Raw genomic sequence first — 19463 nt, 5'->3', positions numbered from 1 at the left:
CTGGTAATTTCTTCAGAGACACTAGCACTCATGCCGATCCTCTTCTAAATGTCTCTTCTATGCAAATCACATTAAACATGACAATTCCCTGCTCTTAAAAAGAAAGCAGCAGGGCTTATCTTCTCACTCCCTTCATCTCTTCTTCACAGGGACTTTGTGAAAACCCTGCTGTTTTTTTTCTATGATGTATTGGCTAGTGATCAGAGAACTTTAATTTGTGGTATCTTCTTTTAACATTACAAAACACTTAGAAAAGCCCGTAGTGGTATGCCAGCTGTTGTTTATTTTAAAAACTTTGAATTCTTCTCTCTGATGAAAGATATAAAGTTGTTGCATCAGAGAGTTTTCTTACCCGATCTGTTTTGTTTTGTCTTTTCAACTCTCAGAGGGCTTGTATTGACTTTGCCATCAATGCCAAGCCGCTGACGAGATACATGCCAGAGAACAAGCAGTCCTTCCAGTACAAAATGTGGAAATTTGTGGTGTCGTCTCCTTTTGAGTATGCCATCATGACTTTGATCGCCCTCAACACCGTCGTGCTGATGATGAAGGTCGGTTTTTTCTCCCACTAATGAGGCATGTGACAGTTCCCTTCAGACACCTCTGAGGCAGAGAAAGTAGTGCATTGGTTCAGCGATAGTTATGGAGTTCCCAATTTGATACAACAGACTGTTGAAATATCAAAAAGGATTACAGGAGATGTTTTTATAAACGACCATTCAATCTTTTACTTTTAAAGGCAATAATGAAAACAACTGTGGTCTGGCATTAAGACGTACTGTTGTTAGCAACTGACTATTGACACTTTACATTACATTACTTTCTAGTTTGAGGCAAAAGAGCTTGTATTTTATCCATTTCCTTTACTCGTCTTCTAATTATTCAGGTAATCCGGGTTATCTCATCTGGTCTGAATGATTTTTTTCTGCCATTATGGAGCCATGGAAACTAACAATGAATCCTGATAAACCCTAAGTATAGCTCTTGTTCACCTTCAAGGTCGTCTCTTTGGGAAGCTCTGAACTGCATCCTACATGGCTGTAATTTTCAGAAACCTGTCTGGAATGTCCATTCTTTTTTTTCTTTTTCTTTTTCTTTTTTTTTTTGCCTTTCCCGTTTGGTTCTTTAGCCATCAAAATTATTGTCTGAAGGCCGAGAAAGATGCCCCAAAAAAGAGAAAACAAGCAAAACGAGGAAACACGATAAACACAGCACCATTGCAATAACCTAGATAAGTGTAAGTAACAGTAAATACTAAATATTGAATGTTCAAGACATGGTTCCTTGATCTTTTGGATATCACAGGTGTTTTCACTCTTTGCCTGGCCCTTCACCCAGGACCATTTTGCTTTGGGAGACCCTACCAGGGCTGACTCACTAGAACATGCAAAACCCTCCACCACAATGAGGTGGTGATCAGGGCTGGACTGGCCATCGGGCAGATCACGAGGATGCTTGTGATTTTTCGTTTTTATGGGCCGATGGGGTTTTATTTCTTTTCTTTTTTTAACGGTATAAATGAATGGTGGTGGATTGGCCAGTTGGTCATGATCGACTCTGGGCTGGACCAATTACAGCCGAGGAGGAGGAACCCAGCGGAGGTCGCGCTAAACAACAACAGCACAGCACGTTTAAGCTTGATCAGCTGTTGTTAGAATTTATTTAATATTAATTTCTAGTATCAGCTGATGTTTGCTGGAGCCACAGCTGTAAAAGCTGCTGGTCATGATATAGTTTGGTTATCTGGTGAGAGGGAAACATGAAGATGAAACCAGGAGATGTCCTTACTGAATCATCAGAGCTGAACAGGTGATGGAGAAACAGGTTTACCTTTTAGGTGACATGGATAAGTTGAAGGGAAGTTATGAACTGTTTCTGAGAGACAAATAACACCAGCATCCTTTTCTACGTAGCTGACAGCTGGTAACTGTGCAGGGGCGGGTCTCGGAAAGTTTTGCCAGGGGGCCAGGTAGGGCATTAACAGGGAGAGGGGGGCACAAAGAAATACTTTTATTTCTTATTCTCATTTAAAATGTCTAGCTTTTAATAAATAATTATCTGAATCTTATAACCAAAGTTTTTATCTAATGTAAAATGTATAGAAATCCATGATTGTATTCAGTAAATATCAAGTCTAGTATATACCCTAGTAAGTTATAGTATTCTTTCCTTTGGGAAGGTACCATCTGTGCAGTCTGCAATTCTGTTGAAGAAAGATGTTGAATCTATTTAATTACTGGAGAAAAATCATAGATTTCTGTGCATTTGTTTTATACGTGCATTAAATTAAAATCAATTTTGTCAATTAAGCATCGAGGCAGAGGGTACGGGAATAGTTCCCTATTTTTTTTCTTTTCTTTTTTTGCTGGGAGTTGGCAACCCTATTAGTTAGGTATATGTATTTATAAATTAGGTTGTTTTATATTTTTGCTAAGTACTGTTTAGAATACCAGAATAGGGACCATGGCTCAGGGATTGGGAATCGCATCTGTAACCGGAAGGTCGCCGGTTCGATCCCTGGGCTCTCTGTCCTGGTCGTTGTGTCCTTGGGCAAGACACTTTACCCTACTTGCCTACTGGTGTTGGCCAGAGGGGCCGATGGCGCGATATGGCAGCCTCGCTTCTGTCAGTCTGCCCCAGGGCAGCTGTGGCTACAACTGTAGTTTGCCTCCACCAGTGTGTGAATGTGAGAGTGAATGAATAGTGGTATTGTAAAGCGCTTTGGGTGCTTTGAAAAGCGCTATATAAATCCAATCCATTATTATTATTATAAAGGCTTTATGGCTTTTCCTATAATACCATGGTGAGCCGGTCACTAGTCAAAATGCCCAGGCTGATTTTTTGTCCCAGTCCAGCCCTGGTGGTGATTCATGGAGGGAAACGTCAACTAAAAATGTAATTAAAATTTCCATGGAGACAAACTTAGGTGCTAGTGTTGGTGCCATATCACAGTCAATCCTCTGGGTACAAGCTGTTCCTAGTTATGTCCGTCCCCCCCCCCCCCCCCAAAGATCCTGATTATATGGTGATATCATAGAGCAAATATAAACAGAGCAGGACCATAAGAGGGTGATTAAAAAGGCATTTGAGAGGTGCACGACCTCATAGAGGAGATGGTTAGAATCTTGTTATGGGTTGAGTCCTGAAGCGTTTTGTTCCCAGTGAGTTCTATATTCAAAACCAAGCAGCAGCAATAGTTGATCATGTGCAGTCCTATTTTATCTCTATGATGCATGGCTAAAGAGGATTGTGGCGTCTTTATGGCAGTCTTGCATGAACTCTGCAGATACATACAATCCCATTTCAATGTCAGTGAAATCACATGCAGTTGCAATACAAGCCTTTTCTGATATGTAAGATGTTTAAAATTTAATAAGCCAGACCTGACAGATGCAGATGTCTCTGGTGGGTGGAAGCAGTCCAGAACAGAACAGGAGTGAATAAACATGAATAAAAAGGATCTGCAGTGTTTTGGTGTTGCGTTTACAGCTGTAGTTTTCAGTATCATGTACAGAGGCTGTCTGATCCATGCATTAAGTGTGCAATAAATAACGGGAGTCAATTTTACACACATTTATTGTTAATATAATTAAAGATATTAAAGAGCAGATATTCAGTGTTTCGTGTTTCATCTTCTGCCCTCAGTTCTATGGCGCTCCAGATGTGTACGAGTCCATGCTGAAATACTTAAACATCGTCTTCACGGGCCTCTTCACACTCGAGTGCATCCTCAAAATTATTGCCTTCAATCCACTGGTGAGTTGTCTTTGTAAGTCTGTATACTGTGCTGTACTCTGCCAGCAGCTGTTGATGGTTTTGAAATGTTCCAGTTTACACTTAAAGGGTTAAGTGATTTGGTTCTTCTAAAGGTTGAGTTGATTTCAAGGTATCTTTTAGTCAGTGACAGTCTCACTTTAAGAAGACTGTATGGATCTTCTTAAAGTGCATTCATTTCAGAAAGAGGAAGAGTTAGCTAACAAAAAAAACAAAAGAGGGAGATAAACAGAAGAGTGCACAAAGGAAATAAATCTCTCAATGTGGCGCCGTCTGGCCTCCAGCGAAGCATTTCATCTTAGGCTCTATTCCATTTGCGAGGCCCATTTATTAAATAGCTTTTCTCACACACCACTTACCTCCACCTGTTTAGCTGTTAAGCCCAGATGACTGCACTCACATCTGCCATTATAAATGCTCTGCTGCCACTGTAGCTCTTCAAAAAGCAGCTGCAGGACCTGGCAGCAGCCTCTGCCCCGAGGAACAGGATGACTGACCAGTCTGAAGAGCCTCAGAAGTTATGCAAAAGATGTGCATTTAGCATTTATGTGTGTGAATGTGTGTAATGTAGGCACATATAAAGTTGATTTGTGTGCTCAGGGAGATGGCTAGTCTTTATTCTTTGAAGTGTGCTCATTTGAATACTTTTTGTGTGCCTCAACTTTGTATCTGTGTCTGCAACTTTTTCATATCTAGATCTGTATTAAAATTTGCCCACATATTCGTGCACAGGAGACTCGTTCAAATGAGGCAGTGTAGGGGGATGTTGCTGGAAAATGGATCATAGAATGTCTGCTTGGATTAGATGTCTTAGTATGAATTTGGGAAAATCACAGTGCTGCCAGTCTGGTCAGTTTATTAAAAAGATTAAATTAACTACATAAGAATAAAGGAATAGCTCAATAGTAATAATTTACGTAATCTATAATTAAACAGGTTTTTAAACTGGCATTAGAACTTGGTTTATTGTGGTTAGAGCAGGGAAAATTATATAATAGTCAACTTTGACATATCTATTAAAAGTTCAGTTATGGATTACAGTTGTTCACATCTTTTGATAATCCTGAGCTCCCGATTTTTTATTATTAGATTAAAGCTAAATTTAATATCTTATACCTTTGGACCATATTTAGAGTAGAGTGTGGTAAGTCGTCAGTTACATCTAAAAACTGAATGGAGTGCAATGGACAGATACCTCCTTATTAGTGCTAAGCATCAGGGTATTTTCATTTTGTACAATAAATATACACAAATATAACACAGCACAAACATACGCATACACTGATCAGAATGGAGTGCCCATATTTACTTTACAAATGACACCACAAACAAACACACACACATCCACCTACACAAACGCATTCACATTCACCAGACAGGTCAACCCAGTTAGTTTCATGTTTTATGGTTTTCCATGACATGTGTAAATATTGTAATACTCTCAGTTTATGACTGTGAATGTGAACAAGAGCCAACTTGTAAAGCCCTTTGAATGAAGGCTCTACAGTTTTTCATTTGAATGTACACTTGAAAGGGTGGAAAGCGTTTTAAAAGCAGTTAGTTATGACGAAGACACTGTATAAAATCTTTAAAGGTTAACTATAACATCCACTTTTCTTCTTTCTCTTTCTTTTAGAACTACCTGAAAGAGCCCTGGAATGTGTTTGACTTTGTGACTGTGATTGGAAGCATTACAGACATTTTGTGCACAGAGATAAATGTAAGAGTTACATTTCTCATCGCATGCACCCATGGGTCACTTCCTACATGGGTACAAAAATTCAGTGCTTGCTCATAGCTGTAGGATCACAACGGCAAAGCAGCAAAGCAGCATGCTGTGACACAGGAAGCAGATTTAGTCCAATCAGGGAAACTGTTATCACAATAATGGACTAATCAAAGTTAATATTTTGCTACAGTGGAAGTGATTTACTCTGGGCATGCAAGCATTCAAATACTGTTATTATGATTAATCTATTTTCTTTCTTCTTTTTTTTTATGTTTTTGTCTATAAAAAGCCAGAAAAAAAAGTTATGAAAAATACCCACCAAAGCAGCCTGGACTGTCAAAAACTCTGACAACCCAGACTGCTGATTTCACATTTTCTATTATTATTTTATTTTTTGGGGGGGGTGTTGTTGTTCAAAGTTTGAAAGTCCGAAATATCACCAATTCCTCCCAACTGTCAATTACTCATTTAGTTGCTGTTCTGACTTTCGCTAAAATTTGAGCTGCTGTAGCATTAATTTGCATGTGTTTTTGCTTGATGTCAGAATTTTTTTTTCCAGCTTCAAAATCATCAGTGTGGATGTCATGCTTTGCTGTACTCTTAGTCTCAGTCCTCGAATCAGCCAAACAAGTCCATAGAAAAAAATATGACATCATAAAAATCTATACATGAAGCAAGGGAAGCCACACGACTTGAACATTAAACTTTACAGTCTTGAACATTTAGTTTCATATTTTTAATCACAGCAGATGCAAAGTATTTGTGCAGCTTGAGGACTGAGGCAGGATACTTTAGCTTTCTGTGTTGCAAAGTCAGCTTTTGTGTGACTTTCTCTTCCTGTGATCATTAGTCTTCTTCTCTGTTTCTCTCGCTGCTTTTTTCCCCCCACTGTTTTTCATCTTCTGCTGTGTCTTTCCTGGCGCCTGTGCCCTCACTCTGCCCCTTCTGTCACATCTGACACCTCTAGACGGTAAGTGGCTTTCCTTGTTGGCCACTGATTTTGTCAGTTCCCCCGTCACCGTGTGCTGTTCTCTTCCACGGCTTTAGTTTAAAGTGTCTAACTACACCTTGAATGTGAGATGATATAAATTAAGACCTTTTAAACCAATGTAGCATGAAATGTGTGCTTTAACAGTAATCAGACCTTCTACGGCAATTACTGTTACATAAGCCCTTAATGTGAAAATGTACAGTTCAGTCAGATCCACTACAGTGAAAAGAACGTTGTTATTTCCATCAGCAGTAATTTATATTTGGCAGCCTGGCGTTTTTCTGGCACCTTTCTGACCTTCCATGTGCATACAGCCAAAGGCTGTGAGAGCAGCAGCAAAGCTCCCTGTACAAAACAGTGGCAACAGACTTGACACTGATTCAGTGTGAAAAGGAGGTGCGAAGGTGGAGGTGGGTTGCAAAGCGGTTTTCAGATGTGCAGCTACTGTAGGCAGTAACTTAAATAGCGTACATTTGCTTTGGCTTTAACAAAATCAGTTGATGTGCTTGGATTTGGGTTGAGCTACACTTCTTGGCCTGCCTTGTGTATGCTGTGTTCAGCTAATGTCATTTCATTCAGCTGGATCAGTTCTGAGCTACGAAAGGATCAATTAGGATTAGAGCTAATACAGTTTTGTACTTTCTAATTATTTTTTTATTTTTATTTTATTTTGACAGTTTGTTTTTAATTCAGTTTAGTTTCAGTTAGTTTTAATTTCAGTTTTAGTTTATTATAATAACCTTGTTAATATTAGTTTGTCTGTATTGCTTCTAGATTATATCAGATTTATCAGTATATCATCCCACTGATCCATCCAAGTATCCATTTTTTTACTTGCTTAATCAGTTCAGGGTTGCAGGAGGACTGAAACCTATCCTAAAAGATCATAGGATGGATGTCTAAGAGAGTAGTGGTTAAAAGTCTTTGGCAACCCCTCATTTCTTTGTATTCTGCTTCCAGGGAGACAGACATTCTTGTCAGTTTTAAAAGTGGCTTTGAGCAATAGTTTTGCAACCTTTCTGGAGTTCTCTCATAGTTCTTCTTTTGACTTTGGCTACTCTGTCACGCATTTTTAGTCCTTGTAACTGATTTTCAGGTTATTGATGCTAATTGTTATTTATTTATTTAGTCTTTCTGCTATTAGATCAACTTGTACATGGTTAGTTTGGAGAACATTAAAATAGAGTTTTACTGTAAATCTCAGTACGCATTTTTTCCCTCTAGCAAAAACAAAACAAAAAAACCTGAAATCGTCTACAAAAATGTACTGCAGTATGCTACCAGCTTAATAAATTGTTAATAAAAATATCCTCAAATCTGTTACATAATAACAGATCATTTGTTTGTCTTTCCCAGAAAGAAAAAATCAACCTGAGTTTCCTGAGGCTGTTCAGAGCAGCTCGTCTCATCAAGCTTCTGCGACAAGGCTACACTATTCGCATCCTGCTGTGGACATTCGTTCAGTCGTTCAAGGTAAGGAAAAAACTGAGTAACATAGAAACATTATAAACATCCGAGTTAGAGTCTGAAGCATCTCGGTAAGTGTGTAAACTTGCAGAAAGAAACTGTAAATTTGGAAAGACACACGGGCTGGCAATCTGAGCCAGATTTATTTGCTCTTGCATGAAAGTATATCTCATACAATACAACTAGTGGAATAAAGGGCTCAAAAAACAGGCCTAGGCATGCTTTTTCCTGTTCAAATTGAACAAAATAGCTCTCAGCAGACAGCAGTTTAGATTTTCACACCGTGCCAGTTTTGTTCTCTAAATCCCCTGGGACAAGTTGAGTTAAATGTGGAGCGCTGGGGCCACAGCACAGGGAATTTATAGCAGCTTTAATGTCAGTGGTGAGAGCTTTTAAGCCCAATGAAAATGGACAGTAGCTTCAGAGTGTTAAAAGGTGGCTATTTAATTACAACAGATGTTCGCCGCCTTCTTGCAGCCATATAAATAGTTGGTTGAAAAGAATCAACCCAGCAGGTCAGGTTCGTTGCTCGGGTTCTTAAATAAATACTGTAAAATGTTAGAAGGGTGCTTGTTGCTCTGTAGAGAATCCGATTTATGAGTGTGTACGTGCATACAAACACAGAGGAAGAGATCAAAGAGGCGCTGTGCCCCATGTGTGTCTGGGTGTGTATAAAATGGATATTGTTGGTGCCATGCAGTATATGAGTGTGCTCAGACTGTATTCATGTGTATGCTTTCAGGCCCTGCCATATGTCTGCCTACTCATTGCCATGCTGTTCTTTATCTACGCCATCATAGGAATGCAGGTAAGTCATCATGTGCATAAAGCACATCTGAATTTCATGATTCGATGAAATATGCCTTCTGCAACGTGAAGATTTCCCAGTAGCCTATCAGTGAATGACCTGAGTGGGTGTGACTACACATTAGCTTGTGTTTAACTGGCATTTCACCATTTCTCTTAATTTGATGTCCAGTATAGTGATTGGCATCATTTTAACCAAATGCTCTGTATAAAAGATGGATGTATAGTAGCTACCAGGAATTTACCCGTTGGTTAGTGGATTCATTTTGTTTTATGGTCATTGCCATCTTGGTTTTTGAAGCCACAGTTGACTACATTTAGACCAGCGTGAATTTATCAGTCAGCAAGCCTGGTTAGCACTCATAGACTATATTGGGGAATCAGATACCATCTAATTAATGATAAGTGAAATACAAATTTAAAGCATTTCCTCCACTAAAACAGGTCCACAAACTTCCTAGACTGGCTTTTGGTGTAATTAACTGCACAGGAAGTAATTTTCAGAAATAGTTTATCTCACAGTGGGAAAATCCTTTTGTCACAGCAGTTAAAAACACACCAAACATATGATAAACACCTAAAATAAGTACATTGCAGCTTGATAAAACCAAATGTATAATTATTTTAACATGAAAAACTCCAAAAGCTCAAACCTCCAAAAAGAGAGCTCACTCGCTGAGCAGTATTTACTTTCAAGGGAAAAGTGTTGTATTTTATAGATATTAATTTTGCTTAGTTTGCTGCTTTTAAACTTGCTGTCAGAAGTTTCTAGTGCAGTAAAAAAAAAAGAAAAGTACAAATTCCAGGTTTTTCTTATTTACTCTGTTGAAAGCCATTTTAATCTACCTGACATATAGTAAATCTCCTTGTTTACTAAAATTCACTGAAATGTTTAATAAAAAAAATATAAAGGGGAAAAAAAATTTAATCATAGTTTTTTTTTTCTGTTGATTTATTTATTTTTAGTTATTTTAACATTATACATTAAACATTGAAATTGTTATGTATTTAAACAGTGACGCCATAGTATAGGAATGTGATTTTTATAATTTCCCTATAAAAACACTGTCAGTAAGAAACACAGTTTTAAATAGCTCTATATAGAATTATTATCGTTTTGATGTTTAGATCAGTCTATTGACTGATCTAAGCAGGGGTCAGAGGTCAAATGTTACATGATATTTTAAATCTTTACACACCGCGCTTGTAAGAACTTTGTAAGAGCTTTTTGTCCATTTTTAACCAATAAATCATCAATCAGTAAATCATTCAAGTAAGTCATTAACCCCACTCTACACTTCTACAAAGTTTGATCTGAATTCATCCAAAACTTCACACGCGGTATCGTGTTTACAGACAGAATGACACATGACCACTTTTGATGCTTCAAACCACTATTAAAAACCTCGTGGCTGCAGGTGATGAGATTAAAACGACTCTTAACTGAAAATAAAACAATTGAATATTTCTAAGTCAACGAAGCAGAAGAAACAATAAAAAAACTTTCTTCCTAAATGTTCCAAAAAGTTCAAAGCAAATACCAGCTGACATTCAAATGGCTCAGTGTAACAGTGTGGCAAACAGTGCAGTGCAATGAAGTGATGTCGTGTGTGCTACAGTAAGTGTTATGACAGTGCAGGGCTGAGATAACCTGTTAGCATGAGAGAACAGATGAATCTCTGCTAGACAGATGTTTGGAACTACGCAGAGTTTTTGCTTCTTTATTTCTGCTCTAAAGTTTGACGATTTGAAATACTTGCATGTGGAAGTCAGTCACAAGGAACATCAAGGAACTGCAGTTTGTAACACTTCAGCGTGACACTTCATTTTTCAGCCACTGACGCTGCAGCTTGAATATAATTGATTAATAGTCGTTGTTGACTGCAGACTAACAGAACTTCTGTGCTGGATAAATGCTACCTTCCCAGATGTTTCCTGTGTTCTTTAAATTTAATGCATTTTGTCATGTACAGCAACCACAAGAAAAATGTGTCTGGCATTGCTATATGACTGTTTTCTACACTTTTGGTACAGTCCTGGTAAAGATATTACATTATAAACTTAAGCACAGACTAAATGTGTTTTCAGAGTGGATTATTCTTTATTTTTGAGGCAGCTGATATAAAGGATTCCAATATGTTTTTCCTGAAAAAATGGATGGACAAGATGCTACCTGCATAGGTGACTGCTATCACGGGTCTCCTGGGTATAGCAGCTGGTGTTTATAGGTCAGCAGGATGGACTTGCCAAGAGGCAAATAAATATTTTAAAAAGGCCTCTGGGATGTTTTATTGGACTGACACCAGGATAACCATGAGTTATGACAGCTATCTACTCTCTTTGTGTCTGCCATTCAGTTCCAGTTCAGGTCAGAAATGGTTTCCTGGAACGACATTTGCATTAAACTATGCTGACATAGCATAAACGAGTAATGCTTGAGATAAATTATAAGCCTGTATCTGCACAATGTATGCAATAAGTAGTTGCAATGCACGCAACATTACACAGTTAATGACAGATAACGTATATACACAAAGAAGGAAAATTAGCTCTAGCTTTATTGGCTTACAAAAGCAGTTTGTACAAGGCCACAATATAATTATATTTCATATTCAAATTACATCCATAAACCACTGTTTATGGCATCCATTAGTACCTATTATATTCAGTGAAGAAACTTAACAAAGACAGAAAGGTCCACACTGGGAATTGTAAGTATACTGTTTATTGGCAGATTATAATTGAATGTGAAACACATTTTCAACATTTCTACAATGTGACAACAACTGGGGCATTTAATATAAATAATGCATTATATATACGGAAAAGAGAGGGACATAGTTTTACATGTAAGTCTTACATAGCAATGTCACAGGTCTGAACACAGCAACTCAGTGTAGGGCGGGAAATGTATAATCTCCATCCAGCTGAGCCTTCTGCTGTGAAATCAGCCGAAGCCTCATGTGTTTATTTGACTTTGGGTTATAATTCATAAATCTCTTACCAAGTATATTTCTTACAGCTAATATTATAACACAGGTTTTTATAAAGGACCAGAGTAAGACTGAGAAAAAATGCTTTTCAACGACCTTGGTTTGTACTACAGGGGTTTCTTATAATTTAAATTATTGGGTTAAAAACAGTTCACATAATCTATAACACCTCCTTTGTTGCTGCAGGTGTTTGGTAACATTGAGCTGAATGAGGAGAACGCCATAAACCACCACAACAACTTCCAGACCTTTTTCCAGGCCTTGACCCTTCTCTTCAGGTAACCCTGCTTCCATGCTCTAATAGTTCTGGCAGCTCAGATAATCCAATGATTTTGGGTCAAACTAACTCAAGCACTCACATTCACTTTTCACTCCTGTATCTTTACTTGTGCATCTTTCAGGAGCGCAACAGGCGAGGCGTGGCATGAGATCATGCTAGCATGCCTCAGTAACCGGCCGTGCGATAAGCTCTCGGGAACTGCAGGAGACGAGTGTGGCAGTGACTTTGCCTATTTCTACTTTGTCTCCTTCATCTTCCTCTGCTCCTTTCTGGTAAATACCTCGTCCTACTGCGTGTTTTCATCGACATACGTTTTCCAGACGTTTAATGTTCTTATTCTGAAAGTCTCAGAAGAATGCTGCAAGTAACAGCGAGTTAAAGAGAACAATAGGAATTAAATGTAAATGAGGTGCTGCTGAGGATACAAACCCCTGTAGATAACAGTCTGTTTAACTGCTTTTTATGCTCTTTTCATAAATCTAATTCAGTGACACAGACAAATACATTCATAGAACATTTTTATAAGACCTGATTATTGCCTTTAATAGCCCAGTAGTGTTGCCAATATGAGGCAATAAAGTTGGTAGCAAAGCTAATTTTGAACTCTCCAATTTATACAGAGAATGGATAAAATTAAATGCATGCATAACAAAATGTTATCTAGTAATATAAATGTGTTTTTTAATGAATGTGTAAAGCATTCCTTTAAAGAAGAATGCATAGGCTATATAATCACCACAGTACTGTGCAGTTTAAAAAAAAAAAAGTTTAGGTAATAGCTTAAATTAATACCAATGTTCCTATTAATCAACATGTATGCAATTTATTTCACTTTACTGTGATGTCATTTACCAGATGTTGAACCTCTTTGTTGCGGTCATCATGGACAATTTTGAGTACCTTACCAGGGACGCCTCCATCCTGGGGCCTCATCACCTTGATGAATTCATACGTGTGTGGGCAGAGTATGACCCTGCTGCTTGGTAGGAGCCTTTTCTGACTTTGCTACATTTTACTCCCCAGTGTTAGGAAGTGGTAAAGGTGGTTTTCATTTGAAAGGAAGCCAAGTTAGGAAGCAGAACAGTCTCAGATTGACTTCTGTGTCCCAGCTGGATAACTCTGAGCTTGAGCCCAGAGTTTGGGCTGAAGCTGGTGACAATCCCCTCTTTTGGTTGGACTGATGCATGCAAATCCAGAGTTCCACTCGGCGTCCACTCAGCTCTCCTCGCTGATAAGCTCCAAAGCGACTCAGTCTCTCACTGTGGTGTGAAGAGAGACTATTTCTAGCTATCCAGTTGGGGAATACAGGTTCATGCCACGACCCTCGCTGCTCTTTACACCAACCAGAAGCAGTTTACCTTTAATAAAACACTATAAAAGTTTTGAGTGAGACAGTAATCTGTCTCAGATTATGAAAGGCTCCTTAAGTTTTAACGAAAGCTTCACAGGAGCCTTGTCAGTGAGTCGGGACTCCAGGAGAGATGAGAAATATGAAATCATCATCACCTGACAGACATTACGGGGGAGGAAATATTATTTATTCCTTTGAATATAAATGAGCTGCTCTCAGAAGTGCCTACAGTAACATTCAGCTTATTCTCCACTGCTACAACTTCTCTTTATGTCAGTACATTTAAGGCTTATTGTTTTCAGCTTTTATCAAAATTGGTGAGATCCACCTCTCGCCACCGGTTACGGTATTCTGTATCCCTCCACAGTGAAACCAAGTTGGAAGTCCAGAGTCCAGCTTGTGGGGGAAATTTAAAATCAGGCTTTTGATTTTTATTGAAAAACTATGATCATCTTTAATGAAACATGTCACTATCAAAACACAATTCAACTACTTTTTGAACAAAAACAAAAATCTATACTCACTGAATTCCTGAAATTAAAACTGAACATCAGAATCGGGAGAAGTGATACAGTGGGATGCAAAAGTTTGGGCAACCTTGTTAATAGTCATTATTTTCCTGTATAAATCGTTGGTTGTTACAATAAAAAATGTCAGTTAAATATATCATACAGGAGACACACACAGTGATTTTTAAGAAGTGAAATTAAGTTTATTGGCTTTACAGAAAGTGTGCAATACTTGGTTAAACAAAATCAGGCAGGTGCATAAATTTGGGCACCACAAAAAAAGAAATGAAATCAATATTTAGTAGATCTGCCTTTTGCAGAAATTACAGCCTCTAAACGCTTCCTGTAGGTTCCAATGAGAGTCTGGATTGTGGTTGAAGGTATTTTGGACCATTCCTCTTTACAAAACATCTCTAGTTCATTCAGGTTTGGTGGCTTCTGAGCATGGACAGCTCTCTTTAACTCACACCACAGATTTTCAATAATATTCAGGTCTGGGGACTGAGATTCCAGAACATTGTACTTGTTCCTCTGCATGAATGCCTTAGTGGATTTTGAGCAGTGTTTCGGGTCGTTGTCTTGTTGAAAGATCCAGCCCCGGCGCAGCTTCAGCTTTGTCACTGATTCCTGGACATTGGTCTCCAGAATCTGCTGATACTGAGTGGAATCCATGTGTCCCTCAACTTTGACAAGATTCCCAGTCCCTGCACTGGCCACACAGCCCCACAGCATCATGGAACCACCACCATATTTTACTGTAGGTAGCAGGTGTTTTTCTTGGAATGCTGTGTTCGTTTTCCTCCATGCATAACGCCCCTTGGTATGCCCAAATAACTCAATTTTAGTTTCATCAGTCCACAGCACCTTATTCCAGAATGAAGCTGGCTTGTCCAAATCTCTGAGACAGCTTTCTTTCCTTCCCTTAAACCATGATGGTGAACAATCTTTGTCTTCAGGTCATTTGAGAGTTGTTTTGAGACCCCATGTTGCTACTCTTCAGAAAAAATTAAAAGAGGAGAGAAACTTACAATTGACCCCCTTAAATACTCTTTCTCATTATTGGATTGACCTGTGTATGTAGGTCAGGGGTCACTGAGCTTACCAAGCCGATTTGAGTTCCAATAATTAGTTCTAAAGGTTTTGGAATCAATAAAATGACAACAGTGCCCAAATTTATGCACCTGCGTGATTTTGTTTAACCAATTATTGCACACTTTCTGTAAATCCAATAAACTTCATTTCACCTCTTAAATATCACTGTGTGTGTCTCCTATATGATATATTTAACTGATATTTTTGTATTGTAACAACCAACGATTTATACAGGAAAATAATGACTATTAACAAGGTTGCCTAAACTTTTGCATCCCACTGTATAAGTCAATTTGAACATTGTTGTTGGTGCTAAAAATGCTGGTATTTCAGAAACTGCTGATCTCCTGGAATTTTCTCTCTCAACCATCTCTAGGTTTTGCAGAGAGCGGTCTGAGAAAGGGAGAACATCCAGTGAGTGGCAGTTGTCTGGGTGAAAACAGCTTGTTGACGCCAGAGCTCAGAGAGAATGGTTAGATTGGGTCAAACTGATAGAAAAGCAACAGTAACTCAGATAACCACTTGTCACAACCAGTATGAAGAATATATGTTATGCAGAAGATCTTCCCTGGTGGGAACACAGGAGAACCTTGAAGAGATGGGCTACAGCAGCAGTAGACCACACTGGATGCCACTTCTGTCAGTTATCAGTTCACACAGGCTCACCAAAATTGGACAACAGAATATCATAACTAATAAGCAGCCAATAAGTGTATATAGTTGTACTGACAAATTTGTAGCACCAGCAGCTTACAGAATTTATGCCACATTGCACATTTTTAATTCTCCCCCCCCCCCCCAAAAAATAAAAATCCACTGATGTATAAAAAAGAGAAGTGTAAAACAAACTGAACAATGAAGATCCTGTGCTGTATTTGTTTTTCTTCTAACTGCCTCTTCTTGACAGTTATTCGTTAATGTCCACTGACTGATAATAGATCAATATGAATAGATAAAATGGAATAACCTTTAACCTAACCTCTCGAATATGTCTCATCTCTTTCAGCGGGAGAATATGCTATCGGGATATGTACAAATTGTTGCATTTTATCTCGCCTCCTCTGGGCCTGGGGAAGAAGTGCCCCAGCAGGGTGGCTTATAAGGTTTGCCCTCCCCCACAGTCCTTTTGTTTTTTAAGGGACTGTGATGCTTTCAGACTGTCAGTGTCTCTTCTCATTCACTGGGGTGCCAGAGAATGACCTGAACACACATGCATACAAATGCTCATCGATCCTCCACTAACCAGCCGGCAGGTAACCATGGCGAGTGCAGGAAACAACGCAGCATGTCAGCCTCAAACAGAAGGCATCAGATGCCATGTCTAAGATATTTTCCTGCTTCTAAACACAGGAGTGAAAGAAGAGTGACAACGAGAGCATTGTGTGCTTTGTTTCCACTTTGGTTACTGCTGTTGTCTCTTAGCATGCAGAAAAAGAGTGCATGTTAAAGGAATACTCCACTGAACATCTCGTTTTTGATTCATAAGCACCAACTTAAGAGGTGAAACTGAAAAATTTTAAGTTTTAGATCAGACACATTCATAGATGTTAAGTTTCATGGCACCTAAGGAGCCCTGGACGTCATCAAAACTGTTGATTTCAAATTTAAAATCAATTTTGAAATGTTCAAGTACCCATTTACTCTTGGCTGCATAAATGACATTAAGCTCACGAAAAACTATCAGACTTTATCTAACAACTTGCTAATAAATTTGAACTGTTAACTATAATTTTAGCCAATTATTCTATCCATCTGTTCTGCTTAGGTGACAATTATTTATTTAAATTCATATATTTAACGTAATGTTTCATTCATCTCTCATTTGCAAACAATTTCCATCTCTATAGTTTCTATCCATAGTTTTAGGTAATCATGTCCAATTTTTCATTAATAACCTTATTTAGCTATTTTAACCTTATGTTTATCTTATACATGTCTCATCTAACAATTAATCTTTTTTATCTGTAAAAGATTATTTAGCTAAGATGTTTTATTTTCAGTTTACATACTTTTAGCTACCAATAGCAACTGCTGGCAATGTTTTTAGTGAAAATGTTTTTAATTACTTTTTGATCATTTTTAAAAATCTGTTTAAATAATTTATGCATTTATTTTGGTAGTCCATAACAGCTGCTTATCCATTACTCTTTGGTATCTTCATAGTTGGTGCTATTCAGTTGATTTGTGCACACATGAACACAATAGTTGTGCTCAGGCAGATCAAAACCATAGAAACACTAAAACCCTTGGATTGTCCCCTTCCAAATGCACTCTAGAGACATTCTGTTATGGTGAGAACGTGGCCCGACCTCGATCTGACTCAACTACCAGCTGTATGCTACAGGTTTGAGCTAAACGCTGTAGCTATATAACCATAAATGTATGTATCATGTGATACAGCAGAGTAGCCGGGTCAACTGAGTCAGACTGGAGTAATCCAGCTCTAGGTATGAGAACATCTTAACTCTTCCACTACACTTGTTTATTTTTTAAGACTAGTTTAGTAAATCTCTTCACGTGCGCCCTGGCTACTGCAGAAATACACCCTGTCAACTGTTTGTACCGCTGGTAATGGCCGCTTCAGATTATGATTTATAGATAATATATTACACTTACCCAGAATTGTGGAAAAGAAGAAAGGAAGTACACCAAACTATTCTTATAAATGTCTTCAGGTACTTCTGCATTTATTTAAATAATATAATATAATGTCATTGCAGCTTTTGTAAAGTAGCCTTCAAACTTTCTACATTCGCCTTTTAAAAATTTGTTACAGGCAGTAATATTTACTTGAAACAGATTGTTTTTTCAAGGAGTATTCCTTTAAAGAAAAATGTACTCAGATTTGTTAAAGCATACCTTCCACTGGGAACCTTTCATCTTTGTACAGGCAATCCTCTGGATCATCCTCCCCTCCTTCCTTCTCTGGAATCCATTCCTGAATCTGTAAATTCAACTAGGATGGCATTCCTGGTCATCATATCCTGGAAATCTTATTAACAAGGATTTCTGTGTTTCCTCTCCCTTCTCTTTTTTTTTTTTTTTTGGTTTGGCCACTTTCTGTTATAACTTCCCATTCTTCTTTTACCACTCCACCTCCTCACCTGGGGAAACTTCATCCTTCCTTCCATGGTCTCCTACCAACCTTTCCCTGACAAGTGGCCGCATAGCTTACCGGGATATGTACGAGATGCTTCGGGACATGTCCCCTCCACTAGGTTTGGGAAAGAAATGTCCGCCCCGAGTCGCCTATAAGGTAGAATCGCATCTTCCTCCTTCCTTATCCCTTCTTCCTGCAGCCACCGCAGGTTGCCTGTGCTCACCTGTCAAACATCTTCAGGCTTCTGTCAGTGTGTCAAAGCTGATATCTTCTGGCCTGCTGTTCTGATGTTCTTTCTGTGTACTTGTGTGGCTCTCTTGTCCTGTTCTGTGAGGGTTTTCTGTGCATTTTGTTCGTCTGCTCTAGAGGGCCAGGCAACAGTAATAAATAGAAATAAATCAGGGAGATGAGGAAAGCATCATATTCACAAATTCTCCATTGGAAAATAGGAGGTATTGGTTATTAAAATGGCATCAGCATCAACTAAAATATGTTTTTTTTCCTGTTTGATAGTTAAACCTGTCGTTACTTTCTATGTTGACACCACATTATGTATTCTGCAACTCCACAGAGCTTTTGCTTATTGTTTTGGTTTTATGGCTGTCTTGGCACCCCTGTTTCCAGCAGCAGGTTGCTGTTTTCAGCGAACACGCTCTGCTAAATCCACTGTACACCATCTGCCAAGCACCAATTAACAGAAAAATAAAGATAGCGACTAGCTTGTGAGGAAAGAACATCTAGCCATTTGGATGAGACATTTTTCTCAAGGATTAGTGGAGACTGAACACCATTTATGAACTTAATGCATGCCATTCTGTGATTTGGTCAAGTAGCAAGTAACAGACAACCTGTAGGATAATCCAGCTGTGGGTCATCTGCATCTGGAAATGTTTGGTTTAAAAGAAAAAAGGGGTGCAAAGATCCACACAAACACTCAGTGAATAAGAGAACGGGTTGTTCCCCAGACAATTATTTTGTTACTTTGGAAATACTGTTGATGTCTGTAAGATCAAGAAAATACCTTTAAAGATATACCCCACAAGATAAATGGTAAAAAAAAACAACAACCTGGTGTTTTGATTATCTGCCAGGTTTCTAAAAGGTCTTAAGGGATGACAACATCCAGATAAATCACCATTAAATTAGATTTCTTTTCCTGATGGCTTTGGTGAAATCCGGTTGACACTTTATGTTCATATAGAGAAAATTGTACCAGATTTGGTGATTTGTTAAACCATAGCCTCTTCACTCAGCACGCGAGCTTTGTGCTTTGCGCTGTAGCACAGGAACAGAGCGGGAGGGAGAGAGAAAGAGAGCCAGGGACAACAACGTCACATTAGAAAGGTATAGTAATCATCCACAACTATTTT

General features: G+C 38.5%; 1 protein-coding gene across 25 annotated transcripts in view; it reads left to right on the top strand.

Moving 5' to 3' along the window:
- The window catches only part of cacna1bb (calcium channel, voltage-dependent, N type, alpha 1B subunit, b), a 233958-nt gene that overhangs the window by 193783 nt on the left and 20712 nt on the right, over positions 1-19463 (top strand). For 15 of the 25 annotated variants that reach the window (XM_026174412.1, XM_026174416.1, XM_026174406.1 and 12 more), the window contains 10 exons: positions 387-551; positions 3646-3756; positions 5411-5494; positions 6471-6473; positions 7851-7967; positions 8704-8769; positions 11948-12039; positions 12163-12313; positions 12897-13024; positions 18153-18249. In XM_026174412.1, coding sequence (XP_026030197.1) covers positions 387-551; positions 3646-3756; positions 5411-5494; positions 6471-6473; positions 7851-7967; positions 8704-8769; positions 11948-12039; positions 12163-12313; positions 12897-13024; positions 18153-18249 — 1014 coding nt within the window. Of the gene's footprint in view, positions 1-386; positions 552-3645; positions 3757-5410; positions 5495-6470; positions 6474-7850; positions 7968-8703; positions 8770-11947; positions 12040-12162; positions 12314-12896; positions 13025-15999; positions 16097-18152; positions 18250-19463 lie in introns of all 25 variants that reach the window. The other 10 variants (XM_026174414.1, XM_026174411.1, XM_026174408.1 and 7 more) reach the window with 3 other exon arrangements.

The sequence above is a fragment of the Astatotilapia calliptera genome, chromosome 7 (assembly GCF_900246225.1).
Source record: "Astatotilapia calliptera chromosome 7, fAstCal1.2, whole genome shotgun sequence".
NCBI classification, from domain to species: Eukaryota; Metazoa; Chordata; class Actinopteri; order Cichliformes; family Cichlidae; genus Astatotilapia; species Astatotilapia calliptera.
This window is presented reverse-complemented; position numbering and strand designations above follow the sequence as displayed.